The sequence below is a fragment of the Centropristis striata genome, chromosome 15 (assembly GCF_030273125.1).
Source record: "Centropristis striata isolate RG_2023a ecotype Rhode Island chromosome 15, C.striata_1.0, whole genome shotgun sequence".
NCBI classification, from domain to species: domain Eukaryota; kingdom Metazoa; phylum Chordata; class Actinopteri; order Perciformes; family Serranidae; genus Centropristis; species Centropristis striata.
The window spans coordinates 28505889-28533759 of NC_081531.1; the positions used below are offsets into that span (position 1 = coordinate 28505889).

Consider the following 27871-nt stretch of genomic DNA (forward strand, 5'->3'; position numbering starts at 1 on the left):
ATAATATCCAGGATTTGAAAGGATGCCTTAATCAAAAAGCATACAGAATATAGTTTTGCTGAAAAACATAACTCTTTGTTAAACACATGGTAAAATGTCTGTGCTACTGAATTTTGAGTAGAAGTATAACATTTTATTCTTTATGATGTGCAATAAAGTTACAGCCTGCAGTCAGAGAAGACAAACAACACTCAGGATCAACTTACATTTATTTTTGCATACATACAACATAAACTGCTTCATACATAAATGTGCAATCAGCTGTGCACTTAAAATATGGAACGTTGGATATTAACACGAATCGCAGCTTCATGTTTTCTCTTGAATACATACAGAATATGTTCAACAACACAGACTCTTTATTTACTATGGATTATAGCCATAAAAAGGGACACCAACCTCACAAAAAGGAGCAATTTGTTTCCTATAAAATCTCATGTTGAACATGACATGACACAAAGCGCTGGCTAGTCACCTACTGTTAATGCAGATACAGTATCTACTGCACACATTTGGATAACACAATAAATGCATTTTTAGAGATGACATCAACATGTAAGCAAAGGCAACCTGATACACTTGCTTACATAGATAGCTACTGCTTTCAGTGCAGTGAACAAAGATTTCTTTTAAACTTATTTTACAGTGTTTTAACAAAGCGCATAAGCGTTAGTTAGCTGGTACTTTCTTGTGTCCGATATTTTTTAATCCTCCATGAGCCATCAAAATACTTTAAGATATTTCAGCCAGTTACATAATTTCTAAATGTTGGGGGGAAAGAACATCTGATTAGATTAAAACATCTGGCATATGTCATGTTAGGTAGGATTGTACTCTGACTGAACTATTGCTTGTCATCATTGATGCTTACAACATTCAACTCAACAGCAGTGGAAGAGTGAAGTAAGGTAGTACAGGGACAACTACTGAGTGACTCTCAATCGCAGGAAACAGCATGGGTTGGATATCACAAGTGGACCTGCAAACACTCAAATACCACTACAGTCTGGAATGTGGGCCGCACTGTACCTGGGAAAGACACAACAATCAACTGGAAATTATAATCTAGTGGTGTATAAAGTGTCGCTGAGTCTGTATATTCAGTCACACAGGTGAATACTCTTCCATTAGTGTTGCTTCAGGGCAATTCTTAAGTGGTGGGGCTTTGTGAGAGAAAAAAAAAGTCCTTTGTCTTAACATTTTTTGCATACAGTGAGGCCACTCCACAGCCCTTGGCAGCCATGAGAGTAAATACGGTGGCCGTTTTGTTCAGTCAAGTCAATACACTGTGTGCACTTGAAAGACTTCCAAGGGGAAAAGCTCCGATATTCCACTCTTAACTCTATACACACACTCACATCCAGACACAAACACTGCCAAACACGACGAGACGATATGCACCTCAAACACAACACGTTACTTCTCACCACAGTATCAACAATAGATTATTTAGAGTAAATGTCCTTAGAAATTAAAAGCATCACTTTTGCAATAAACAAAAGTTTAAGTTAAATAAAAAGTGCCCTCTTAAAGTATTATTATGTATGGCTTGTCTTTGCCGCCATGTCCACTGAACCCAAATCACACCATCTTCGTACTCAAGAGTAACAGAAGTATACACATTCTCTGAATTTACAATAGTGTGGTTAAATGCTTTGGATAAATTGAGAGGGATCAAAACACTACAGAGGTGGAAAGGTCATCTGTTCAATCCGCAGGCTCTCATTCCTGTCAATCTGAGAAAGACTACAACAAAGAGAGCACCTACAACCTTTCAGTGCATTTCAGTTACATTGTGCAAACCACTGATACGGTTATCACAAACATTTAGAGAGTAGTTTCCATGTTGAAAACATACATTTATACATAATCAGTATGTATTGGTTTTTGATATAGAGCTACAAAATATATTCAGCGAAGCGTTAACGGCCCACGGACAAAGAATGATGACTGAATAGAGAGAAGAAAGTGTCTTTCAACTGGACGAGAAGACATCACAGAGCGTCAGTCCTGCGGCAGTGAACAGTTTGACCGGCTATGACACTGACCCGTGCTGTCCTTGTCGTGCTGTGGTGTCAGCAAGGAGGCAATGACCAAACTCAGTGCAACGTAAAGTACATTCATGATAAAAAAAGCAAGAGCACAATATGAGGTTTCAATCTGGACCCCTCTGACACAAAATAAAACAAACTCCATTTTGGGGTCAAATGTAAGACCTGCAGTGCATAGCCTTCTACTACATGTAAACGGAGAGGGTAGAAGATAACCCTTCACTCTGAGAATCCCGCTCTGATGTACAGCTCAGTCAACATGATGGATATGAACCGCAGTGTGTCTGCGAATGTAGCAAATAGCAAGGGAACACTGAATGCAGTGTGCTGCACGGCCACACAGAAGTGTCTTGATATTGCACAGGTGAATAAGCACACAATTTGTGTAGATGTACTTTATATATAACTCTATACTGTAGACACAGGCACACGTTTGCTGCCATGAATAAAAATAAACATCAGAACGATTCATATTAAAATAAATGTTAATATCAGGGAACAAGCAGACATCTCTGTGGTAAAGTGAGAACACACGTTTAGGCTCATACACTTCTCATGTTACTGGTTGAGATATAAATCCTTTCCTGTGATTCAGAAGGGGATTGGTCTTTACTTCTTAAATACTGTCTCTTTTGTACATAAACACATACATATACACATTTATCATAGATCTATACATATCTGGATATGCCCTTTACATATTAAGAATGATCCTATCTTTCTGTGGACTCCCTGGGGAAGAAGCAGTCGTCACTGGGTCCCTCTGGGAGCTTTGGGTTACTGGGTACAGTTCTAGTTGGAATGGGAGGAGGGAGAGTTGGGAATACTGAAGGGGCGGAGGATAACCAGTCGGGCTCTGAGTCAAACACAGAGCGGGAGAGCTGAGTCTGGGGCACTAGGGAAGCTGAAGGGAAGACAGGGGCTTGTGGTGTTTTGGTTTGTGGTTGAAAACCCAAATCATCATCAAAAGTGACCCAATTCTGGGTTGGTTTGCCTCCTGGGGGAGGTGGCTGGCGACGAGGTGCGAGGACAGGCGGGATGGAGGAGGGCGGTGCCAGAGGCAAGGAAGGGACAGGAGACGGGGCAAGGGGGAGCAGAGGAGCAGGTGTAGGGTTCAGAGTGGGTGGTGGACCAAACAGGGACATGGTCCTTTGGAGCTGGGATGTAGGTGCAGCAGCAGGGGCCGCTGTTGGAGCGAGGGTGGGGATGAGTGGCTGAGTGAGAGCAGACATGGTCCTCTGAATATTTGGCATCGGGGCGGGATGCTGGACGCTGAAGTCTGGGGTGAGAGCGCGACGCTGCTGGTGCTGCTGCGCCAGTGGGCCTGTGAAGGGATTGGTGCTGCTGGGTCGCGCAGGAAGTGGGTCGACCGGAAGGGGGCCAGGGGAGGCACGCAGTGTTTCCTGCGAGCGGCTACGAGATGGGACCGGAGGAGGTGGTGGGAGCAGGGAGGAGGCGAACGGTGACGGGGTGGAAAGTGAGGAGGAAGAGGACGAATCGAATGCCTGCAGGTCTGACAGAGCGGAGGACTGGAGGGAGAAGGATGAAGGGAGAGTGCCGGAGGACAACTTAAACGCAGGAACAGCAGGGGGAGCACGCAGGGAGGAGCCTCTGGTCAGGGACTGGGTGGTGTGCCAGGAGGATGAGGAAGAGGATGAGGAAGAGGAGAGTAAATCAGAAGCAAGTGTGTCGAAGGGGTCGGGCTTCCATTGTGCTTCTCTTTGGATTCCATTCAGTCCATTGGTCTAAGGAGGAACAAAACACAGAAAATGCCATTAAGCTGTCACAACAAATGCTTAATGAATAAATTAACCAAAGGCCAATGTGTGTTTTACTAACAAATGGACCATAAGTTAATTTGCTTTCTCATATCAAGGTTTAAAGATACCCATTGGAGCTTTCCTATAAACAAACATTTACGAGGTTTTCACACCACATGCAAAGTACATTTCACCCTAAACTATACTAGTTTACTATAAATTATTTTGTAACCAAATTAAGCAGATTTTTCTGTGATTTTATTGCAACAAACAGCTCAAAAGTATGCTGAAATAAATTTGTCATGATGCCAATGTGTAAAAAGACTGAATTCATGCTTTTTTAGGTCTGTCTGCAAGACGACAATCAAACAACAGTTAAAGTGCTTGTTTTATGAATGGAGTTTGGATTGATTGGGGCTATGCTGACTGCTGTTACTGAAGTGGCATGAGCCAAAATAAACAGATTTTACCATGGTTTAGTTACAAAAAAACAAAAGAAAATATGCTGAAATAATTACTTCATTATGCTAGGCCTGTCCGCAAGACTGACAAGCAAACAACTTTGAAAATACATGTTTTAAGAACAGAGTTAAAATCAATCTTACACGCAGTGTTTCTTACTTGACCCACTTAGTAGTAGTAAAAAACTCCACAGGGTACCTTTAACCTAGACGACTACTACTGCTAACAATCGATATATGCATCACAGTCCACATACAATCACCAACTCTAATACAAATGAATGAAAAATTATAAATTACACAAAATGCCAAATCAAATTATGAGGTCATTGCATATGTGCTCACGCTCAACACCTGAAACACTGGGAGCAGATATGGAAGGACTAGTGAAGGGAAAATGGCCAACAAGAAAACATCACATTTTCATCTGTTTTTTTTTCATGTCATTTATAGTTTGGTATGTTGACCGACAAAAAGTAGACAAAAAATGCTCCATTTTGTGAACCTAACACAAAACAATGCATGGCCTTGCAGCGGACTGAAAACGTCCAGGATAAAATAACTCGGGAGGAGACGTTAAAGGAAGGAAAATTTATTACGAAATGACAGAGGAGGAGATTACTAGGTGTAATGCATGAGAGGTAATAACGTCAGGACTGTTGTGCTATGGAGGATGAGACAAAGAGGTGGTTTAATATAAAGTACCTGTCACCCTGAGGGCTTCTCCAGCTTGTGAGAGAGAGACAAATGTATCAGAGAGACAAAAGCAGGAAGAATGACTCAGACAACTAAGCTCATCTGATGCGAGACAAAGGAGCAGAAAGAGGCTATTGTTGCAGTCTCCGACTCCAACACTTGTTATATTTTTGCGTAAAATATCTTGTTTAATTAACAGAATTTGTGCAAAAAAATCTGTAGTACAATATTTATCTTGATGCATGCAAATAAGTCTTAGATTACTCTATCGGAAATTATTTTAGTGTTCTTTGTTCAGTTGCGGACATTCCAATAATTGAATGAAAAAGAAGTTGGCACAAACCTGTGCAGCTGGGGCTGCCTCTGCCTTGGCTTCATCAGGTGGCAGAGCGTGAGAGGAGCGGGAACGTGGTGGGGGTTTAGGAGAGGCTAGGGCCTGCTGAGGCCCAGCAGGAGCGGAGGGAGCTGCAGCAGGGGACCCTGATTTAGGAGCTTGCTGTGGCTGCATTGGAGCTGGAAGTGAGGGCTGCATCGGTGGTGGGAGCTGGGTCTGAGCTGGAGGGGCCGCTGGTTGGGGCTGCATGGGTGCCTGCATGGGTGATGGAACCTGGGGTCTCGCTGCAGGGGGCTCCATAGGAGGAGGACCTGAGAGAGAACACAGGACACAGTTAAATGGGAAAAATCTAGTATGTTACTTCAATGGCCATGGGAACTAGAATCAATACTGGTGACCACGACTGACCGTTTCACAAAACCAGAATGTCTCAAAGTCTTAAACTTCACAAGTCTCATACTTCATTGATGTCATAAGGACAGTAAGGTTAAGTCTGGAGCCTGGGAACCAGATTAATCTGCTAAGCTCATGTTTTATATGCTCTGGTTGATGTGTCCGGGCCCTTTTCCGTTCAGATAGGACAGGCTGGGGCAGGTTTGATATGATGACTGGCGTCCAGCACAACGCACACGACTCACAAATATGAGTAAAGATTCCGTCCATTTCTCACCTCCAATGTTTTCATAAAACACATGTTGGTGTACTGTTCAGCTTTAGTTTGAGAAAGTTTGTGAAAATAGACCAAACACTGCACCAACTTGCATGTGTCACTCAGCACTACCTCATAAGTTTTGTTGTTCTGAAAGGCAATATACACGTTCTGCTGCTCTTTACATTTACTGTATCACATTCATTTAATTCTAGCGGTAACAATATAGTGAAATACTCGATGCAAGGACAGAATTCCTTACCCAAAGGCAGGTCAGACGGTTTTACTGGGGCACTGGGCACAGGTCGTGGGGCTCCAGGGTGGGTGTCTGGGATGGGCCGAGGGGCCCCGGGATGCACCTCTGGGATGGGTCTGGGTGCTCCAGGGTGAGAGGGAGGTGGGCGAGACTGAGGGGTTATACTGATTACCCCAGCTCGAGGAGGGATATTCTGTAAGATTAAGAGGTCATAAAGATTAGGGAGAAATTAAACATTTGGTAGAAATCAGTTAAACATTTTTTAAAACGATTTTAAAATGATTTTCAGAGTTGTGAACTTACTGGTCTTGGGGCACCTCCAGGTCCAGGAGCTCCGACTGCTACCTGACCCCGAGCTGAAAGAGTAGAGACAGACGAGCCGACTACATTAGCAACAACAACAAAAGTCTAAAATTCTGTGTTCATCACGTGGGCTGTGCTCTCTAGGAAGAGATGTAAGGAATAGCGGGAGCATTTAGGGTGATAGGAGGTTCAAGTGAATGAGTGGCAATTTTGCAGAGGACCAAATCACACCAGTTTACTGCAAAACCCACTTCAAACCATGACAGACCCAAATTCCCTATGGCTGACTTCATTATTAATGATGACTCAGTCATTCCTGAGCTGCAGGAGGTCTGGAGGAGAGGCAGGCCTTGTTCTGTGAGCCAACTGCTTATCACACAACTAGCAGGCACACACCTCTTCTTTCACTATTCTCTTGCTGAACCCCTCTCAGTGCCTGCGAACATGTTCCCACGCGACTTAGATGTCTGCTGCTGTGTAATATTTCACTGAAAGTCACCGAACGCAAGTCAACCCTGCTAATAACACACACACACACATACTGTGACAGAGTGATTCAGCTATCCATACACACAGCATACAAACAAGTAAGGTGAAGACTGGCAACGTCACCAATTGTCTAAGCAACCAAACCCGCAGGACAGGCTTAATTGGTGTCAAGGTATAAACACATAACACAGGATTACAGTGAGACAGGGATAATCTCCAAATCACTACCAGCAAGTACAAGAAAACTCCACACATAGATGGTCCTTAATGGGGCAAATGTACATAACTGTGTAATGATCCTTTCTCTTCGTTGGTACAGTAATGCTAAGTGAGGCTACGTCATGCTTTGCGGCACTCACCTGTAGCAGCATCTGACCGAGCAAGAGCAGGGCTTTTTGGTCCTTTGCAGCACAAAGGAAACCAAACCACATTAGTGTTATACACAAAGTGGAATACTGATCACAGGAAGCAGGAGTTCCCAATGACAGCACTTTACATGAAGCACTAGGAAGAGCGTATGGTGGGAATAATGCAGCAAAGCAGTGAGATGCTGTGAGTCTGAATATCTCCCTGCCTGGGGAGGATTTCCCCAAAAGGCACAGTGTATTACTGTAGTTCGGCTATTTTTAAGTCGGGACAAAAAGGATTATTCTTTAACTCATGTAATCCCTCCTGTTCTAAAAAAGACTATGATCACCAAATCAATGCTTTATTAGCGCATTATAATAGAGCGAGTAATTGTGAGGATTCCTGTTCCCTGCTATGTGCAACCAAGTCAGATTGTCTTCTGCAATGTGTGTACGTCACAATTAATCTTGATGATGATATGACTGACTGACGAAGCCTTGTTTAAATTTGTATCCTCCCTCTTGAACAAGTTACTGTCAGATCTCAGTACAAGTGTTTCCAAAAACAAAGGTCTCATTAGGTAAAATGCCTGCTCTTGTTTGTTTGTTTGTTGTTGATGCTGTTAAAAAGATATATTGGAGTAACGCCACCCCGACCAGAGAATGAAGTCACGCTTCCTCTGTGTGTGTTGTAACTTGAGCTTCTCTGTTCTATGCTGTAGTAGCCTGTGCAGCTGAGGGTGAATATCCAATGTGTTGGAAAGTGACACCAGGGAGTGTCCACAAGTGCCTATATGTGACGAGTTGGGAATGAGAATGAGAGCCGTGTGGAAGCATCCCTGCTGTGACACTGAACCATTGTTATAACACTTGCTACTAATTAGTAGAGCTGTATTACACTTATAACAATCAGTGACTATTAAGTAACAGTAATGATGAGTATACTTGGTCCTGTAACACTAGTCCTTTAACCTCTATGGTTGTTTGATTCCATGCTTATTTGGGGTTTAAATAAGCTGAATATTTTCTTGACAACAGGCTACCAAAACACATCTCTCTTACACACACTTCAGACTAAGATGGCCCACAATGATGGAGTCATTGGTCAACGATTAACCATCAATGTCATAAAGAAGCATTGATGACGACGTCTAAGACTACAGGGATCAGATGACATTAAAGACACGCCGCCTGGCCGGTTACCTTCACTGCCTCTCCTATCAAACAGTCGGTTGGGACATTCGCCAAGTTCTTCGAGTCAAAGAGGGGAACAGTGTTTCAAGATGAAAAAAAAAAAAATACATAATGACTTACCAGTTAAAAACGCATAATGACTTACCAGCTACTGCCATGTTGAATACATTCAAATTAGGATAACAATACCAAGGAATGTCTAAGCTTGTTAATAATTCTAATAATCTAATAAATCTAACCACAGAGGAGGGGAATGGTTGTAAAGCTAGCCACATTTTCTCTTTAAGAATGTACATTCACCAAAATCACATACTATGGTGAGCGCTGATGTACAAGCATCACATTTTAAACTTGAGCATTGAAGCTGATGATAGCTCACTGAATCAACACTTATGCAATGTGCTTCTCTGTACGTAGCATCAGATGGAAAATAGCAGCAGCCACTACTTTAAATGCTTCTGCAATGTAAACACATAAGCACACAATTCACCACTAATCACTTTACCTCCAGAGTTCTTTCTAACTGGCAGAGGGCTCATGCCTCCTTCAGGAATGAGACAAAGCAGTGGGATAAAGGTGAACATATTAATACTTGTCTTCAGTATCTCATATTTTACCGTATTGGATAGCTAAATATCCACACTTCCAATGTAGGATTTTATTTGTTTTCTCTGACTAGGGTTGTAAAAACACAAAAAGTTAGGCTTTAATTAACTGTAGACAAGGTTAAAGGTGATATTTTACCTGAAGGTGGTGGTGGGCGTTGAGGGGGCGCTGGTCTGGCTGGGGGGGCGTTGGGACGAGGGGGAGGAGGGCGTTTGGGCTCCAGAGATGTGGGGGCACCAGGCTGGAAGTCAACAGGAGGACCTGAAATAAAAAAGGGAGGTGCAAATGACAAAGGAGTTGTTTAACTGACAAATAACATTTCACCATGTGCAGTTGATTTCACAAAATTTGAGACTGTCCAGTTAACAAACGTTGTACATTCTCATAATACAGAAAAGTACTTTCGTACCACTTCCCTTATATTGAAATTTTATGAAAAAGAGCATGGCTTAATGCCCTAAATGTAAAATAATTGATCATTTAAACATTTTCTTTTCTTTGACAAATCACACTGTTCAAACACATATTTCTAAAAAGTCTATGAGACAAACATCTCTCAAATTTATGCCATCCTATAGTTTATTCCTTGTGCACAGCTGTGATTTAGTGTTGACCAAAGAAAAGATGAAGCTAACACTGCACACATTTCAAATACTGCATCATAACACGTGTTTCAAGAAGAAACAAGTAGTTTATTGGAAGAAACACTACAAGCCCGCTAACACTAAATCATCACACGTCACATTTTACCTGGAATTTCTCTCCTGGGTGATGATGGGCTTAAATCTGCTTCAGTGCATTACAAACAGAACAGAATTACAGTTTATATTTCAGCAGGCAGAGACTGGAGCCTGAACAGATGACTGCACTGTACTTTTAGCAATCTAACTGCAGGTGTTTATCACATGTAATATTTACCGTGAGAAGGCCGGCAGGGTTGTGCTCCACGACTAGGCCTGCTAGGAGCGGTAGGCTCTCCGTGGGTGGGGGAGGGACAGGGACTACTGCGAGGGGAAGGGAGAGGGGAGGATCCAGGGCCAGAGCCTGCTCCTGGCTGAAGGTGCTGGGGAAGGATTTCCTCCACCTCCTCGTCCACATCACCTAGAAAATGAGACATATTCATACACTTAAAACTGGTAGTGGCCAAAAGTTGGCAGGAGTTTTGAACTTTTGAGGATAAAGGCTGTGATTGGTTGATAACAGCTTCTGTTCCTCACTTATAAACTAAGACAGGACTATCTACTGGCAAGGTAAAGCAGTTTTGTGATATCAACCATGTTTTATGTGAAAGGTAATTACGTATTGTCTGTGTGTTCTTTTTGTTTCATGTTATGTATTCATATAATGTATGTCATGTCTGTTATCAGTCCGTGTATTTCAACATTGTATTTGTCACACTGAAATATGATAGACCCCAGGAAGAATAGCTGCTGCTTTGCAAAAGCTAATGGGGATCTAAATAAAAACAAAAACAAACAAACACCAACAAACAATTATTATCCATCACCTTCCATATCGTAATCATCATCGCCCATGTCTGTGTCCTCAGCAAGCAGGGTGGAGCTGGCCGAGGTGGGGATGCTTCCACAGATCCTCTCCACACTCATCTCCTCCTCTAGACTCTTAATCCAGCCAGGACTCTTCAGACGGATGTCAATCATTTTGCCAAGGACCTACAAGCAAGAAACAGAGAAGACAGAAATAGACATTGGTTACTAGGTTACAATTTATGAAGAAAAGTGCACAGGAGTGATTAAAAAGTGACTTCAAGGTGGATACATATTTTATAATATTAATGATAAGGCGGCTGTAGCTTGGAAGTAATTATTATATTCAGTGATGACTTACAGTGGAAGCGCTGAGAGAAAGAGCAGCAAGGGCAGAGTAACCTTCCAGGAAAGTCACCCACATCTTCTCCTCAACAAACCTGCATTAACAAGGACATTGTCAATGTAGTCACACTGTCTGAAGGTGATGCGTGTCTGTCTGTGTCTGGATGTCAGGCTCACCTGATCAGGATGACCTCTCCAAAATTAGCAAACTTGTCCAGCAGCTCGTCGATGAGTGGATCGTCAAAGTAGTCGTCGGGGCCGGAGGAGCACAGAGACACCAGGATGGTACCGTCTGGAGGCCCCTGCAGGGCGATCACGTCTTTGTAGACCTGGTGCCGTGCCTCTGGGTCAACCTCCAGGATGTCCACGTCTATTATCGACACCACTGGCCTGAAGAAAGAAAGACAGGAGACATTGAGCATGGGGATGTTCACAGTTTGCCCAATTGTTCCATTTCAAGGTTATGTGATCAGTCGGTTCTACTTGACAGAAGAACAAAGATGAGACACAGGAAGGAAATGCAGAAAATGTCACTGTTATGGTGAAACTTGAACTATGAATTAACTCCACTTAAGTATTTATCCTTTTAATTACCTGTGGTCTGAGGTCTTAAGCTCAGCCCTGCCATAGTACTTCAGAGTCCCAGGGTTCCAGGGGCTGTCTGGATCATCCTCGCTCTCCCCAGAAGTAGAAGCTGCCCCAACTACATTCATCTCCTCAGCTGCAAAACATCCACACAAAACATGCTCTATGTTACCAGTGTTGTTATGTTGCCTTTGGTCACAAGGTCTGAGATAGAGAGGATGGAGATTATTTGGGTTGGTTAGACTTGAGCCAGTTCCCACTGGATATAAACCCCAATAACTCACTAACATCTGGCTTTTGTCTTCAGTAGAAAAAAAAAATTCCCAGGACAAGAACAAGAAGTTTGAAAACGTGACTTACTCTTTGTCGGTCTTTTTCATCTAAATAAATTCATAATTCATTCTTATTAACGTCATCCACCCTGTTATTGTCTTGTGTATTTGTATAATTTCTAATTTTACTTTGATACGATAGCTGACTGAGACCTCTTTTTCTTCTCCCTTTTCTTTTATTGCTGCCTTCCTTCCTTTTTTTTCTCTGTGAGTGAGGTCAGTCATCAGGTACTTGAAGTCATTTTGGTTTGGATGGTGGTTTATTTTCCTATCTGTTGTGATACCTTTGTGAATATAGAGAACACTTACATGTTTTTGTTTTGATAAAAATCAATCAAATCTCTAAAAAAAAAAAAAACCCTGCATATATGCACATATTTTGGTGGAAAATTGTATTATCTTCAGTGGTTCTGCAGCCTACCTGTTTTGTGAAAGTTCCACTTCCTCCTCTTCCAGAGTATGCGGTCAGTCCAGGCAGGTGTACGGCACTTCTCGCTGGTATCGTAATCTTCTGAGAAGAGGTCGTACTTGTAGGTGGGGGCAAAATCTAACTTCCCTTCAATAAAACCACGGAAAATCTGTTGAAGATATTTTTGCATTAGTACACGTTATAAAATGCCAGAAGTTGTGGTGTGCTGCATTGTGTCTGGGAGGAAGTGAAAGTAATTGGTGATGTAAACATGCACATGTGCTGCAGGTCATACCAAACCAGCATTCTTCTGGTCCACCAACTGGTCCCCAGCTGTCAACGCATCCCAGTTCTGCTGTTTGATTAGCTCTTTCACTTCCTCATTGGGCAGGCTGATTCGATAATTAAAGTCTCCACACCAGAATACGTAGTCATGCGAGTATAGCAGACGACCCTGGCAAGGACAAGATGATGCGATTATGCTTACGTTATGCAAAATTGTGTTTGTAAAACCACTTGGTAATGTCATGTTATTACCATGGGGAAGCTGAGTCGGCGTGTGATCTCATTGTAGTCATCGTTTCTCTCCTTGACCTGTGACTGGCCAGCAGCAAAGTGGGAGCAGACGAAGCAGATGCTGGTGGTGTGGAACAGCAGGCGGATGGCCACGCCTCCTTTATTGCCTGTCGCCCCGCCCATTCCAGTTTTAACAGTATCTACAGCAACATCCCTGGAAAACATATCAAATGACAAGATTACATGTGTTATCATAGCTGGGCCTTGCAGTACAACTAGATGAGAATTTGTTTGGGTAATACCTGATGAAGGGTGCGTGCTGTGGGCGGATGAAGACAAAGAGACACACTCCCACCAGCTGCTCTGAAGCAAGCAGCACATACTTGTGGTCCCGCGATATGTTTTTTTGTAGCTCAGCTGCCCACAGTTTCTGGTTTGTAGTGCTGAGACAAAAACAGAAAGATGTGTCATATTGCGGAAATATAGATTTTTCAAAAACCTCTCCTGTTCCTTCTCAAGATATATAACCATAAGAATTCACATCTGGATGATTCATAGCAGCCTTGTCAGCTTAGACCTAAGCAGTATAGCTCAGCTTAATTTTTTTATTATGTCAAAGCAAATGAAGCATATGAAAATAAAATAAAAATCTCCTTTTCCAGGATTTTATAAATAATATACCTTTATAATTTATGCATTTAAATAGTTCATAACCTTAAGTCAAAACAGCATTGTTGATTAAAAACAAAACAAAAAACACTAGGCTTGGTGGAGTACAGAAAAAGGGCCTCATCTCCTTTAGCCTCCAGAGAAAAAAAAAAAAAGATAGGTCATTTATCAGAGGCAGGAATCTTGCTCACATACCTCGCACTGACAATGTTCCCAGCGTTCAGTTCAACCATTTCTTCAAAACCAATGGCAAAGATATCTATGGGGTTGGCTTTGGTGTCTGTAAAGAGAAAGAATACACAATGTTCAACATCAGATTTTATGAGCAGTAGGGTAAAAGTAGCATTCCTCTTGTCAACAAGTAAATGCTAACAATGTCAAATGGGAGCATTTAGCTCCCTGGACCTCAGCTACATTAAAGATGCAGCATGAGATTCTGGAGTCTCACTCCCAGGTTGTCAAATACCAAACTAAAGCATCTGAATTTGACAGCTTGGGAATGAGAGGAAACAATCGCCTATCTTTCTCCAGAATCACTTGCTGCACCTTTAAGTAGATAAACTGTGTAGATATTGAAAATGATGTATCGTTTACTTCCTGAAGTCTCATCATTACCGTTAGGGAAATTGCAGACTCTAGAAAGGAACTGCATGTGGCAAAGAAATAGTCCTGCACATAACTGCCCAATATACCACAAAATAAACAAATTAGATATAACTATTAAATAGTGAGCTTTAGAGGTGGTGGTAGCTAGATTTTTTAGGCTACATGTTTTTCCCATCTCCACTTTTTATGCTATGCTTGGTTAACAGACTGTAGCTTTATATTTAGCATACAGATATGAGTATGATTTTTTTTCCTCATCTAATTCTTGACAAGAGAGTGACTAACTGTATTTCCCAAAACATCAAACTATTCTTTTCACCTTATAAATAAAAGCAGCTCTATGAAATGTCATTTCCATTTACTACCAGTGAGTGCAGAAAAATATAAATCAATATATATCGACATACCCTGAAACTCAGGATGGCCGGCCTTCTTCGGAGCATCCAACAGCCAGTCGTTGAGTGTCTGGTTGCGGAAAGCAATGCTGCGAAACTGTTTACCCCCATTGACATTCCAGGTGCCGACACACACCCTGATCTGCTTGGGCTTTGTGTATTTAGGGAAGTTCTGACACATTCCCAGCAATACTCTTGGGGATGCTGAAGAGGGGAGGAGAGCAGAATTAGAGTGTAAAAGGGCTTAAGGTGTGTGTGTGTGTGTCTCCAGGAAGGGTGGTAACTAAACAAAAACGGGAGAAATCTAAACAAAACCAATGGGAGAACATCCAAATACAACAAGGAAAAAACTAAACTTAACTAAATGATGTTCTTTAACATGGGGCATGGAAGCAAGGATACAAACCAAAACTCTTGTTGAAATACAGATAACACATTCAAATAATCAACCTTGGTAATGGTTCACTTCTGTGTATAAATTTCCATTCAAAGTTTTGTAAAATTTATACTAAAAATTCAGCATCCTCTTTCTTGTATTCACTATTGCATCAGTGTGGTGCTATGCAAAAGACAGAGGGTTAAACCACTACCAACATTGGATTATAAATTAAAGAATAAGTCACAAACACAAATGATAGGACAACTATATGATGGGATGAAAAGATCCATCCACTGGGGGCAGTCTGTCAGTTACTATACCTGATTGTAAGACGGGCTCAGTGACTAAGATTGTGAGCAAGAGCAAGGGGGAGAGAAGGAAGAGAAGGGCGGGTTAACCAGTGCTTTATTAGATAATTCTAGCACAGCAGTAGGTCAGCATTAATCTAACTGGGACAGAGAGCTGACACATGGAGATTACACTTGACGCTGCACAGACAAACCCTTCTATTGTGCAGAGTAGCTTCTGGCTAACAGGGATCCAACAGATACACATCAAAACTGGTCAAAACATTCATACACTCCTCCCTGATGGAGTAAAATGACAAAATATAGTCGCTGCAACAGGCAATATGGTGCAAAAACCTGCATTTGTCACACTTTGCATGAGTATATTTTATGGAAGATGTGATGTTTTCAGTAAAGAATTACCGTAAAGACTGGAAGTGGTGAGCAAGGCCCGAGCTTTGTCTGCCAAATCACTGTTGAGTGTGGAGCCCAGCCTCAGGATGTCTATAGCCTCTTGCTTTGAACTGTCAAAGAAGTTGTTCTGGATGGTCCTTGTCACAGACCGAGCGCCATCTTTTAGCTTCCCCGCCTACAAACAGACACATGCAACAAAAAAACCCGTAATTATTAGCTGTGCTCTCAGTTGGAGCGACAAAAGACCATCATTCCCCACACTCCAACCATGGAAGAAAAGAAAAGGAGGAAAACATTGGAGAGATCCAAGTAATATCGATTTTTGAACTGACTGGGAAGGATCACAACTTTATAATGTCACTGATTGATATACTACTAGGAGTGATTTGATGCCACATGGTAATTTCAACTGATTCCTCCAAGTTTTTCTCCAATCAAAATAGCAGATATTGCCAGATGATGTAGGAAACAATTGGAAATGATACCGTAGTAAGAAAATGATCACTCATCAAGCGACATCAATGGCTATTTTTCTCCTTAATTTGGTCTTTGACCAGATTTTTGTAGATCATTAGAGATCTCCATATAACCTTCTAGAGATCAAAACAGTATACATCACATGGATACCTCAGGGGAAAGAAAATCAAGTTTCATTTTTGGTCCCACTTATCATATCCTCCATAAACATCATTTAACCCACAGACACTGAAATCAACAATGCACCAGAAACAGATCCACAGCTCAAAAACAACATCAACTGGCTAATAACTTACCACAGAGGTAGAGAGGTCCAGAGAACAGCAGAAAGAGATAGCACACAAGAGTTAAGAAACTGAAGCACACAGTTCTACACACAGAGAGGATCAACTCTGTCACTGCATGCACAACTACACATTATCTTTTAAGTGTTATTTATGGTTTCTGATCAGTTCAGTCCAAGGTAGCAATTTAGGTCTCTAGTTCTGTCAAGGTACAGGGTTTTCACCTTTATTACATAGTGTCAGAAATTTTGCCATTTCTGTAAGTGGATATTTATGTTTCCCTTCCTTTGACTTCTTCATCTAGTAAACTGCTATAAGCGTGCTTCAACTAAGTAAACTGCTAAAGATATGCTAGCTGACAGTAGGTTATGGAAGACAATAGTGAGTCTTCTCTCTCAAGCTAGAAAAGGACTACATTTGCAAAAACATTATATTTAATAAGATAAAACTCGGATATCTTTGGAAATCTTGCAGTGGCTAAAGCTTGGTTTTCATTTTAGCAGAAAAAGTTTTGAAGTGTTAATCAAGAGATTACCTATTCCACAGTTGCTAATTAAATGTCCACCACCAGAAAATTATAAACCATGTTACTGAAAATATAACACATTCAATACTGAAGTTTGCTGAATTTGCTTGCAGTCATTCACTGCTTCATGTGCCCAGTCAACATTATCAATTGGGACGTTGAGCTACACCACAAGTGGCAAAATTGAATGTGAATTACTATGATCTTGTATCATTGTGTGTATTTAGTATGTCCAGTGTGTACCTTGGCCTTGCCATCCAGGGCACCGGTGCCGGCATAGATCTTACTGACGGAGTCTCCGTTAGCAGACCACATGGTCCTAAAAACCTCCTGAAACCTGGCCACAAGCTGGGGTTTCTCTGTCAGACTCATTTCCTCCAGCTGCTTTGGCAACATCTGGAGGGGTGAGGAGCAGGGGGTAAAGATGATAAGCATCAACACTAAAAACAATGGACTCTGCTGGAAGAAATTAAAATGTCATAACAAAAGAAGACTCTCACCTCGAGGGCAAAGAAAGCCTGAACACTGTTGGTTCTGTCCAGACAGTCCAGGCAGTTGGTCCTTATGGTCCCACCCTGAGTCCTAGAAACATGTTATAGTGTTAAGAAGCAATAAGAACATTTTTATTTAATTCAGCTTTATGTCATGTTTAATGTTCAGACTTATCGCACACCTTGTGATGCCCGTCTCTCCCGAGTAGTAGAAGAAACCACACTCTTCTATGAACTTGCTGAGGTAGGGTTTGAGGACGCTGTGGAGTTTGTCGGCCTTGCCCCCCTTTACATTTTGATGGTAGTCAAAGTTCACCATTTTTACCGCTGTTGCATGCTCTGATGCCTTCAAGTGACTCTGAGAGTAACAGGGGGAAAGGAAGAGAACATATTCACAAAGAATTCAAACTGAAGGAAAAGATTTCATGCACGAAAGATGGTCTGCCTGTACCTACGAAACAACATTTGTTTTCCTTTATTAATGCAAAACTAATGGCTTAAACTATAAGCAGGGTTCGTACACTTTAGCAGTGCTCAAATTCAAGCATTTTTCAAGGACTTTCAAGGTCCATTTTCAAGCTTTTCCAGCATGTTTTAGATGAGTACTTACATACTAAAAGGGGGAGATTTCACTTCACCATACCAACAGCGATGGTGTTACACTTTTAGGAGGAATGGTCTTCATTTCAGATAGGCTACTCATTATTTTTTACATTGAACATGTGATTATCTATAGTCTATAGATGGAGATAGTCAGATTGCAAGAGAAATACAGTAAGAATTTCAAGCATTTACATGCACTTTATCCAAAATCCAAGCACTTTTTAAACCTTGAAAATACAACATTTAAATTCTAGAATTTTCAAGGATTTCACGCACCCGTAGGAACCCTGTATAAGAAACCCTTTGATTGTAATCAGTAAACATGCAGGACATGTTTTAGAACTAGGGCACAGTTGACTGCTGGCACTACGAGCATATTTGCTTTCTCATTAAAAAGATTGACATTCAAAGGACTCAACTTGCCAAAATATGAAAAAAATGTGAAAATGACAATGAGACCTGACGAGTTAAAGGTACAATAACTTTTGCTAGTGTGGATGTACAAGGAAAACAAAAGTGGCATGTGTTTACATATTTTAGACTAAGTCTGTTTTGTTAGAAGCAGCAGTCAGGACGTGACAGTGTTAAAGGACAGAAGATGGTTCCTCTCACCTGAAAAGCTTTGCTGAGCATGTGTTCCCCTTCCTTACTCCCAAGCAGGTTGATGATCACCTGTTTACCGTACAACCTCCGCAGCGCTGTGAAGTGTCTGGACAAAACACAACACACTCACATAATGAGCACCGTTTATGACTTACAGTCTTATGGTCCACAAATAATCATTTATCATAACAGATTAAGGTTGTCATGCTTGTGTCATTACTAGTGCAAGTTTCATAAATGCACACAAGATTTCTCAGTAAATGAATAAATATATCAGGGCTACAGCAGCACAGCAACATCACACCATTGACAGTTAATTTACACTAAAATTCATCTTGTACATGTGTGGCAAAAGAATGCTACTTAAATACTGGGATATGACACATCAGCAATGTTAATGTGGATTTAAGCCGTGAAATATTAATGTGCAACACATCCAGAAGCTGTTTAAATCTTATTGCTTATTTGTATTTTAATGATGCATCTTTCTTGAGCCGTTGCACTAACACATACCTAACTGAGTGAATACAATATGTGTATGACAGGGACTAATCCTAGGGAGCACTTTCTACAGCGATTATGGCATGCGTTTTTGCAAAGTTGTAGAAACTAGAGGGACAAAGGAAGGTAAGGAACAGTGCCAAGAAAAGACACTTAAATAACCTCGGTCCTCTGTATCGAATTGGTTTAATATATCAGATATGGATAGACTGGCAGTGCCATGCAGCAGACAGAACTGCAGACATTGGCTATACTCTGCCACTGATAGCAGGTTTATAAAAAGACGTTCTTGTTGGCGTTGTTCTATCTAAGGAGATTCAACACAGACATATTAGGCAGTCACTGCAGGAAACTGACTAGATATAACAAAGGATGAGTCACGAGTCCCGATCTGAAGAGAAATTGAGAAAAACTGACTGCACTGCCAACTCCTTGGTGTGAAATATGACTAATTTCTAACAAAGTACAACTGGTGCACCATCTGACATGCTTGCCTTGACATGTTTAAGATACCAAGAAGCAAAGGGATATTGCCATTAATAGTGAGCTCAGTCCTGCTGACTCCGTCCTCTAATTTCTATACATCTTGTTACTTTAAAGAACAAGTGGTGGTTTTAATAGCTTTCTAGCATCATGTTGCCTTGGACTGAGTGAATAGCATGGCTGCTCTGTGACCGATAGGGTGGCTACAGAAAAATTGATAAGGATAGACCCAGCACAGTACTATCAAGGTGTGCCACAGTGATTAGAATGATCATCTTTCCTCTGGAGGGCCTGTGTGTTTTCGGACAGGGAAAGCAAAATACTTTACACAGACTTCATATTTATGATGCCAAAGAAGCATTTGGACTTAAAATTCTGTTGTGATACTTGCAAACATTGAGCTACTTTCAAATGTGATCAGTTTTGGCCTAAAATGTGGATGATTCTAGGCACATATTTGTTGGTGCCCACCTGGTCTCCACAATTCACTGCCAGTTACGACAAGATGAGTAATCAAAGACACAATACATAGTTGTGTTTAATTTGGAAGGATATCACCTGCTGAGAAGACACAGTTAGACTTAAATTATAGTAAAATAGTCTCTGGGACTGAATGTCATTAAAAAAAGGTTTCCAAGAAGTCACGGACGGACTTTTGCAAAGCAACTATCTGCAATAAACCTTAAAAGACAGGTTATTATGGTCGACAGCTGATCAAGGACTACCAAATTGTACTTTCTGTTCCCTTCAATAAACCGGCCTCTGAGGACACACTTCAATTAACATATTCTCCTTCAAGAGTCTGGAGAGCTTTTCTCTATTGTGCCTTGGGCAGTGACTGCAGGGGACATAGTATTATAATGTCTTCCCCGCTCCCCTGATGAATGGTAATCTTTCAGAGTGCCAGATAAAGCAGTTCAAAACTGACAAACACACACACTACATAGAATATTTCAATTACCTTTCGAATGCTGGTGCGTTTGCCTCAAATCCCCTTGACAGTTTGACGCGGTGAGAGCCGACCTGTAAGTCAGAGACAGCAAGAAGAAGACAAAAAAGACCCGTCAGAGTGGTCTCAGTCAGTTAAAATCCTTTAAAAGAAAAGTTGCGGAAACACATATGTTGCAGGCGACCAGGAAACCTGGTGGTGGATAATGAAATTGGGACAGAAATTCTGGATAACATTTGAACAGTGGAAGAACTTTATAGTGGGAAAAAGACAACAGTGACAAAGGGTCAGCATAGGGAGATTTGTTCAAACAGAGACAAAGACACTGAGCAGCAGAGAAATCTTGTTGCCCGTCACCTTTATTGGAACCTTTAGTACATTTTGACTTTTGGATCTATGCTTGGTTTCTGTCTCACTAGTTCTGCTATTTATTCACTCATCTTGAGAGTATTCTGGTGCTGACTGAATCACAAGAAACACCAAAGAGTCTTGCAGAGAGGCAGGCATGACCACACATGACCACACCCTGGCTGGCTGAGCAGGACCCTTGCATATCGGCTGTTACATGGAAATCTACTCGCTCTGCAGGTCCTTACTTGTTCCCTTGTTTTTAGCTACTCATCTCTGCTTATGCATCCACATTCTCAAGTTTTATTTATCTGCTCTTGCTGTAAACCTCTTCTCTTCCTGTCTCTAATGGCTTGTCATCAACTTAAAAGCAGAAAGTTAAATGTCATCATCTATCCTGCACCATTTAGTTCATGCCTCCTCATCTTCGTAATTGTCACTCAATTCACAAGCAACAACATTCACATTCAGGTTCTAAACCAGTCATTCTGCATTTTCTCACAGACATTATCAGCTTGAATGTCTATATTTGGCTAGGCCTGTGTTTGGCAGGGCTAGTCATTTTGCTCCATGCTGCTGCCATTTTGTCACTGCTTCCCCTCTCTACTGTTTTGCAGGTCTATGCTATGCATATTTAATAACTTCCTGAGATAGCATCTCAAAGGGATCAGGTTATAGCTGTACACCTTAGACCAAACCCTCTTCACACGCAACAGATAAAAGGACAACACCTGGAGCGTAATTGGTTAAATCACCTTTTTAACTCACTGATTGTTTTATAGCACTAAAACATTTCATGTCCTAAATTTATTTCAAGGTCGTACGAAAGTTTGTCCTTGAATGTTAGTTGACTATTAATCATATTAACTAATTCTTTAGATATTTTAATCTTGTCAACAGATTAGATGTTTAAATGCAGTTGTTCAGAATGATTTTAAAGCTAGTGCGTCTTAACCCATTTAAGCCGAAAGCACTACCGCAGTTCTAAACCGGGATTTATGTATGAGGAATATGTTTTTAGACGACATATTTTCACTGAAGAACAGACAGATTTGTGGCCATCTGGAGATAATAACAATAATAATACTAATTGATTGTGATGAGGATATAAGAAATCATGACTGTTTATGTCTTATATTACTTTATGCATCGCTGAGTACCCTGAAAAGTGCAATATAGATAAAATGTATTATTTATTCTTATTATTCTTATTATTACTATTTATTACAGTAGGCTAATGAGAACTATGTCTATTTTTTCCAATGGTCATATCATGTTTGCATCTTGCTAATGGGCATGTATTAGTATTATGCATAGGATTTTTATTCAGTCAAATGTAACATTTGCTTGAGTTTGTTGATTTTTAAAAAAAAAAAATTATTGAAGGTTTGGACAACAACTTCTCATGAAAGCCACGGGTATAAGCTCTTAAATACTTTTTGAATTTAATTTCTATCTGCTACAGCGGCTGAAAAATCTGTTGAATTTCCCAAAAAGCTTCAGGTTTTAGGGGGTTCTTTCAAAATCGCCCATAGGTTTTCCAGGCGTTCTAGGCCTAAATGGGTTAAAATACAAAGCATGCTTGTGAATATTACCGTTAGGTCACTAAATTCCACTAATGGCTCTTCCCCCCCAAAACAACTATGAAAAAGAATGAAGACTTTCTTATCAGAAATAAGTCTAACTAATTGACTAAGAGGAGGCAGCCCTACTGTGTAAAATTGATTTCACACCTACCACTTAACTGATTTATATCTTTCCCAGCAGGGTTTTATGACACTACAATACTTCTAATGTAAATTAACTCTAGAATGATCAATAACTCTTCTTCTGGATGAAATTGAAACTACGCTATCCTGCTCAGGGAGTGAATTAAACAGTATGGGGAGGAGGAAGTAAGCCTACAAAGCCACAGTTGACAGAGGGAACTAGGCTAAAACAGTGCTTTAAAAGACGGAGGACTACAGTTCTGTCTGAAAACAACCCCGAGCCCACTACCCTGTGTTTCGACCAGACCATAGACCTTGTGGGCTGAATAGGTGGCTAATATGGTCTTGGCTTCTCTTGGCCCTTTAAAAGATACAGCATATCATTATTCCATATTATCAATCATCACCTATCCAGTTTCCTGGGGAGTATCAGTTGATTAAATGAAAGAGAAGTGGTTTGGGGATGTTTTCAGAACAGGCTCTCACCTGACCAAAGAAGTCTGGAAGCTGAGGAAAACAGAGAAATGCCCTTTACCAACCACTAGATCTATCACAGACCTCCCCCACATCTGATCCAGTCTGTGCAATGTCAGGACAAGGTCAGGATACTCCCAGTGATGCTGTTTATGTGCATTTGGCTGGTGATCTTAGTTCCTTCTTTAGGTGGGACCTGGATAAATATCCATTACAAAATTGCCCTGGATCTCTCGCCTGGTCTTTGGCAATGCACAGAGAAATCCCTATCTGCAGTTTGAAAGCGCCAGCACCAGCAATAGCCAAGGAAAAAAATGTTATACCAGGTGGGGATTCTCATCCATCCCAATAGGGTGTCGATTCTCATTCAGGTGCAACAAAACACCCTTAATGGACTTTTTCTGAACACAGCATGGACAAATGGATTAAAACTAGGATAAATATAAACAGCGTAATTACCAGTCTTTTCATTCTCCTTACACTGTTTACAGACACAAATGAAAAATACAACAGATTAAATGAAAGGTTTTTTTTCTTGTTTTGCAAGAGCTTCACATAGGCTTCATCAGAGTTCACTGTTTACACTTGCACTGTGTAATCAACAGGGACTGAGCGAGCCTTATCTACAACCTCAACATAAAAAAAAATAAATGGGCAGGAGTTCTACACAAACACGAGGGCTGCGACATGATTTTCATATAATGTGGCTAAATATATGAAAATGTTACAATCACAAATTTAGGCTGGTTTTATAGCACTGCTTATGTTTCCATTACCTGTATTCCTGGCTGCTCCCAGAAAAGAGGAATGGACCCACGGATCTGTATGAAGGATGAAACTCTGTCATCCAGGAAAATAACCTGTTCAAAACAAGAGGAAAGTCTGGTTAGCCTAAGATTTTTTGCAACTTGACAAACACAGAACCCTTTATTAACCTCTTAAAACAATGGACAAAAAGTTAATTTCATTCTTCTGCGCTTGGAGGGAAATTATATCACTGTATTGGTATAGACAACATGTGTCTATGGCCGCTTTGTCAGGACACATAGGAAATGTGCTGTGCTGACGGCATACTTTTGAGGCCCAAATCAGTAATTAACATGACCAAAAGCTGTCAAAACTACAGGGGCTGGCCAAAATAACCATAACCCCTAATAATACAATATAATCCAAAATAAAAACCCTGAAATTACCAGCACAGATCTTAACTTTGTAATGTTCAATTTCTATTCAAGGAAGCAAATATCGTTGTAGTTGTACTGCATTACATTGTAATATAATTGTAGTAGTTTTATTCTGTCCATCCAAGAGCTTTATTTCTGTTTCATGACACAGAAACAATAAAACGGAAAAAGAGATATTGTCTATGACAATGTGCTGACTCAGCAATAAAAGCAAAACACTTAGTGGACTGAGGTTTACACAATCAAAAGTTAAACTACTGCAGGATTGAACAATACGTCAGTATGCTTATATATCATCATCATCCTCATCCTCATCATCATTTTGCTGGTTTTCCTGTTATGTTTTTTGTTAAAATTAGCTTAGTATCTATAAATATTATTGTAAAATCATTACATTCTACAGTTACAGCAAAAAGTTAGTTTTAGTGTTTCATTACAAAGCCTGCACTAAGTTTTTTCTTCTAATCAGTCAATAGATAACCAGTGTTTAAACAGACTGCATCAGCCAAGGTCATGTGACCATGCACAGAGTACATATAAACTACTACAATATCAAACTGAATATTAATCATTGGCTTTTATCATAATGCCCTTAAAACAAGAAGAGAGATTCAATAAATGTGAAACATCTGACTCACCTGTTCAGTCTCCACAAAGTTGGCCACCTGTCCGTCATCATTTGTTCCTCGGACGTTGAATCGCGTGCCGGCTCGCTCTGAGCTGAGGCGAGAGAAGATGCAGGCCTTTGCCTGTTTGTGTCCTGCATAGATGGTCCTGATCTCCACACCGCCACACATCAGCCTGAACAGCCAGTCATCACAGTTTACTCCGTAGTGTTTCAGGTGTAGGTGCAGGGATTGGTTCCTATTGATTAATCGAGACGGACACAACAGTAAACACAAGAACTAATTCAGTGTGAACAGTGACTATTCACACCTTATTTGCAAATCACACAGCCCCCATATCACACATTCAGAAGAAACTATTGCACCAGAAAGAGTGTGCAGACTGCAGAACACATACTGTTCATATCTACTACTTCAGAGATTGTTAAATTCAAATACATGCCCAATACTCTCCTTATAACAATAATAATTCAATGCTCTTACCAAAAGAAGCGGTTATCTGTAGTGTCCTCTAGAATCCTGCGATGTGCATTGAGACTCAAGTCCATGCCGACTCCAGTGGCAGACCAGGCAAAGTAGAAGTGTCCTGAGTTCAGGATCTTTCGTACTTCAGAAATCCGGTCCTCATCTCCTGGATCATTCTTCAGCGATATAAAGTCTGTCTGTGTGACCCTGAAAACCTCAGAATCCTGCACTTTCCCCACAGAGCTGCATCCTGTCACAACCACAAGACTGTGGAGCATGGAGTCACCTGCACAAGTATGAAAATATTATATAGAAGAAGAAGAAGAAGAAGAATAATAAGAAGAAGAAGGTTACTTTATTAATCCCACAATGGGGAAATTCAACCTCTGCATTTAACCCATCCTTTTTTTTTATACACAAGTGAACACACCATGCAAAGAGCAGTGGGCAGCACATTACTGCAATGGTGCATTGTGAAGAAAATGGATGCAAACAGCATTTTGATGAATATAAGGCATTGCTTTATGATAATAAAACAATAAAACATTGAGCATTAAAAGACTGGACAAGAAATGGTTAATTAAACTTTGGTGCTGTTACTTTAAAGGAGATCGCCAGCCAGTCAAATCTCTGCCATCTAGAACACTGAGCTTTAATCTTTTACGCAGCTTTTTCTCTTGTAGTGATAACAAGAAGTCTCAAGGTCATGTAAAGGGCAGGAGAAAGCAGCTTATAAGTAAGCAGCCACAGGAGTAAAACCTGAGGGCATTCCCAGTCACACAAGAACCTGGAGTCAGAACCTGGACTGAATCCAGGAAATGTCTGCAACAAAGAGCAATGAATAGAGAAGATGTGCTTGTAGCTTACCCAGGTTTAGGCGGAGGACACCCAGGATGCCATAGGCATCAACAATCTTGGAGTATGTGTTTTTAATGGCATCCTTTTCTGCCGCCGCTAGAAGACAAACAAATGCAACGTTAGGGAAAATAGTGGTAGTGTCCTCTTTTAAAATCATAAAGGTAAATGTAGCCTGTGACTTAATCATAGTACAGGATCATGTGCATCACATGATAGTCAATTAGTAGTAATAGTCCCAAGAGTTTACAGTATTCAAATCATCTTTCAGTACAGTTCAATCAAACAAGATGCCTTACACAGAACAGCAACAGCCCCCGACTCAAACATGAGGCATTCTTCTCTGGTCCTAGTTTCCACAATGACACTGTAGGGTGGTGGGTCCAGCTTGTGGTAAATGCGATAACCCTTGCTGAAGGCCATTGTTGATCCGAGATGAAAAAACCTACGTTATGACCTGTAAACAGAAAAACAGATGATTGCCAGCTGATTAGATAAGAGACATTTCCAATCAGATGCAACAACTGTAATTTGATGGCTGCTGCAGTGCATGATGGTCTATTGACTATTGATGGAGAGGTGACCTGAAATATGGCCATACATCACTTGCTTTTTAGGGAGTTTGGTTAAAAATGCAGTTTTTATAGTTATTACATTTTGTGTTGCTGCATTTAAACTAATATACACGATTCTACTAAATGCCATTTATATTGTACAGAACTGAGACTGTGGGTAACACATTTGGGGGTTTTATTTTTTGAGATTTTGATGACTACGCTACAGCTTATGGAAAGCTATGGTATTATTAGGCAATAACATTGAGCAACTTTTATTGCGAAATCAAACGGCTAACAATTATGGACATAGATAAGGCCCAAACTTATGACAAGCTAATCGTTTAAAAGACATATTTGAGGGAGCTGGAGATTATGTGAGCATCAGCAACACTGTGAAGGATAACGTTAGGCCGGGTGTTTGAAACATCATCCACCCTGACACGGACAGTCACGACTTTAATACAACTGCAGCAGGCGCAGCTAGCGCTAACCTGCTAGCTAGCTCTAACGCTGCATTTTGTAAGATGAGCAGCCAATTAAGAAAAAAGGAGAGAGATAAACTGATAAAGCGTAAGGAGTTTGCGGTTTTTCACACATCTAATGCTAGCTGGTGTCGTTAGCTAAGTAAGCTCAATTAATCACAGGGAAGCTATGATCCGCTAGCTGGCGATATTTTGATGGTGGTCCTACCTGCACGTCCGGGATGATAAGCTGACATTTACGGATACACACATTTAAACGGCTCTGTCGTGTAAAACATTCAAGCCTGTACATACATTTGAATGTAGTCACATTTTCACAATTGTAGGTTTGATTTTAATTACACAGAGGAAGAGCTGATGATTTTGTCTTACCGTCTTCCCCCGCCGGGTCCGCTGTCACAACAAAATCCTTCCCGGTGTTGTGTTCTTACTGGTTTCCACACTAACTGGTTGCCGTACTCGTGTCTGCAGCTGTGTTTTGCCTCAGTTAGCAGATTCGTCACATATTTAATAAACATATGCAGTCATGGAAAAAAATATTAGACCACCCTTGTTTTCTTCCATTTCTTGTTCATTAAAAAATGTATTTAACTTTTATGAGCTATTTTTGTTTTTATTATTATATTTGTCTTAACAAATGTATCTTTGGGTGTACCAGGCATTAAAATGAACAAGAAATGGAAG

At 40.8% G+C, this 27871-nt stretch overlaps 1 protein-coding gene across 2 annotated transcripts; it reads right to left on the reverse strand.

Moving 5' to 3' along the window:
* Positions 1–1215: 1215 nt before the first annotated feature.
* On the reverse strand, positions 1216–27599 carry synj1 (synaptojanin 1). Of its 2 annotated transcripts, XM_059351551.1 has the most exons (31): positions 27396–27517; positions 26448–26605; positions 26161–26247; positions 25312–25579; positions 24841–25066; positions 23795–23878; positions 20500–20561; positions 18564–18660; positions 17531–17706; positions 17358–17439; positions 17101–17253; positions 15580–15745; positions 15190–15213; positions 14503–14694; positions 13685–13769; positions 13123–13263; positions 12842–13034; positions 12600–12758; positions 12317–12473; positions 11573–11699; positions 11156–11368; positions 10995–11073; positions 10654–10819; positions 10065–10247; positions 9285–9407; positions 9046–9084; positions 7359–7400; positions 6511–6563; positions 6214–6400; positions 5312–5613; positions 1216–3796 (listed from the first exon to the last, which is right to left on the reverse strand). In XM_059351551.1, the coding sequence occupies exons 2-31, from the start codon at positions 26569–26571 to the stop codon at positions 2765–2767; spliced, it is 5022 nt and encodes a 1673-aa protein (XP_059207534.1). In that variant the 5' UTR covers positions 26572–26605; positions 27396–27517; the 3' UTR covers positions 1216–2764. The 2 variants fall into 2 exon arrangements, with proteins under 2 accessions (XP_059207534.1, XP_059207535.1); XM_059351552.1 differs by lacking the exons at positions 7359–7400; positions 9046–9084; positions 15190–15213; positions 27396–27517 and adding an exon at positions 27560–27599.
* Between the last annotated feature and the right edge of the window lie 272 nt (positions 27600–27871).

Bases quoted from the DNA above. Each gene is read 5' to 3' on its own strand.
- synj1 (XM_059351551.1), bottom strand. From the start codon at position 26,571: ATGGCCTTCAGCAAGGGTTATCGCATTTACCACAAGCTGGACCCACCA. The intron at 18,661-20,499 runs GTAATTGAAATA...TGTTTTGTCCAG, and splicing joins AACGCACCAGCATTCGAAAG to ACACTTCACAGCGCTGCGGA. The intron at 11,074-11,155 runs GTGAGCCTGACA...TTGTTAATGCAG, and splicing joins GGAGAGGTCATCCTGATCAG to GTTTGTTGAGGAGAAGATGT.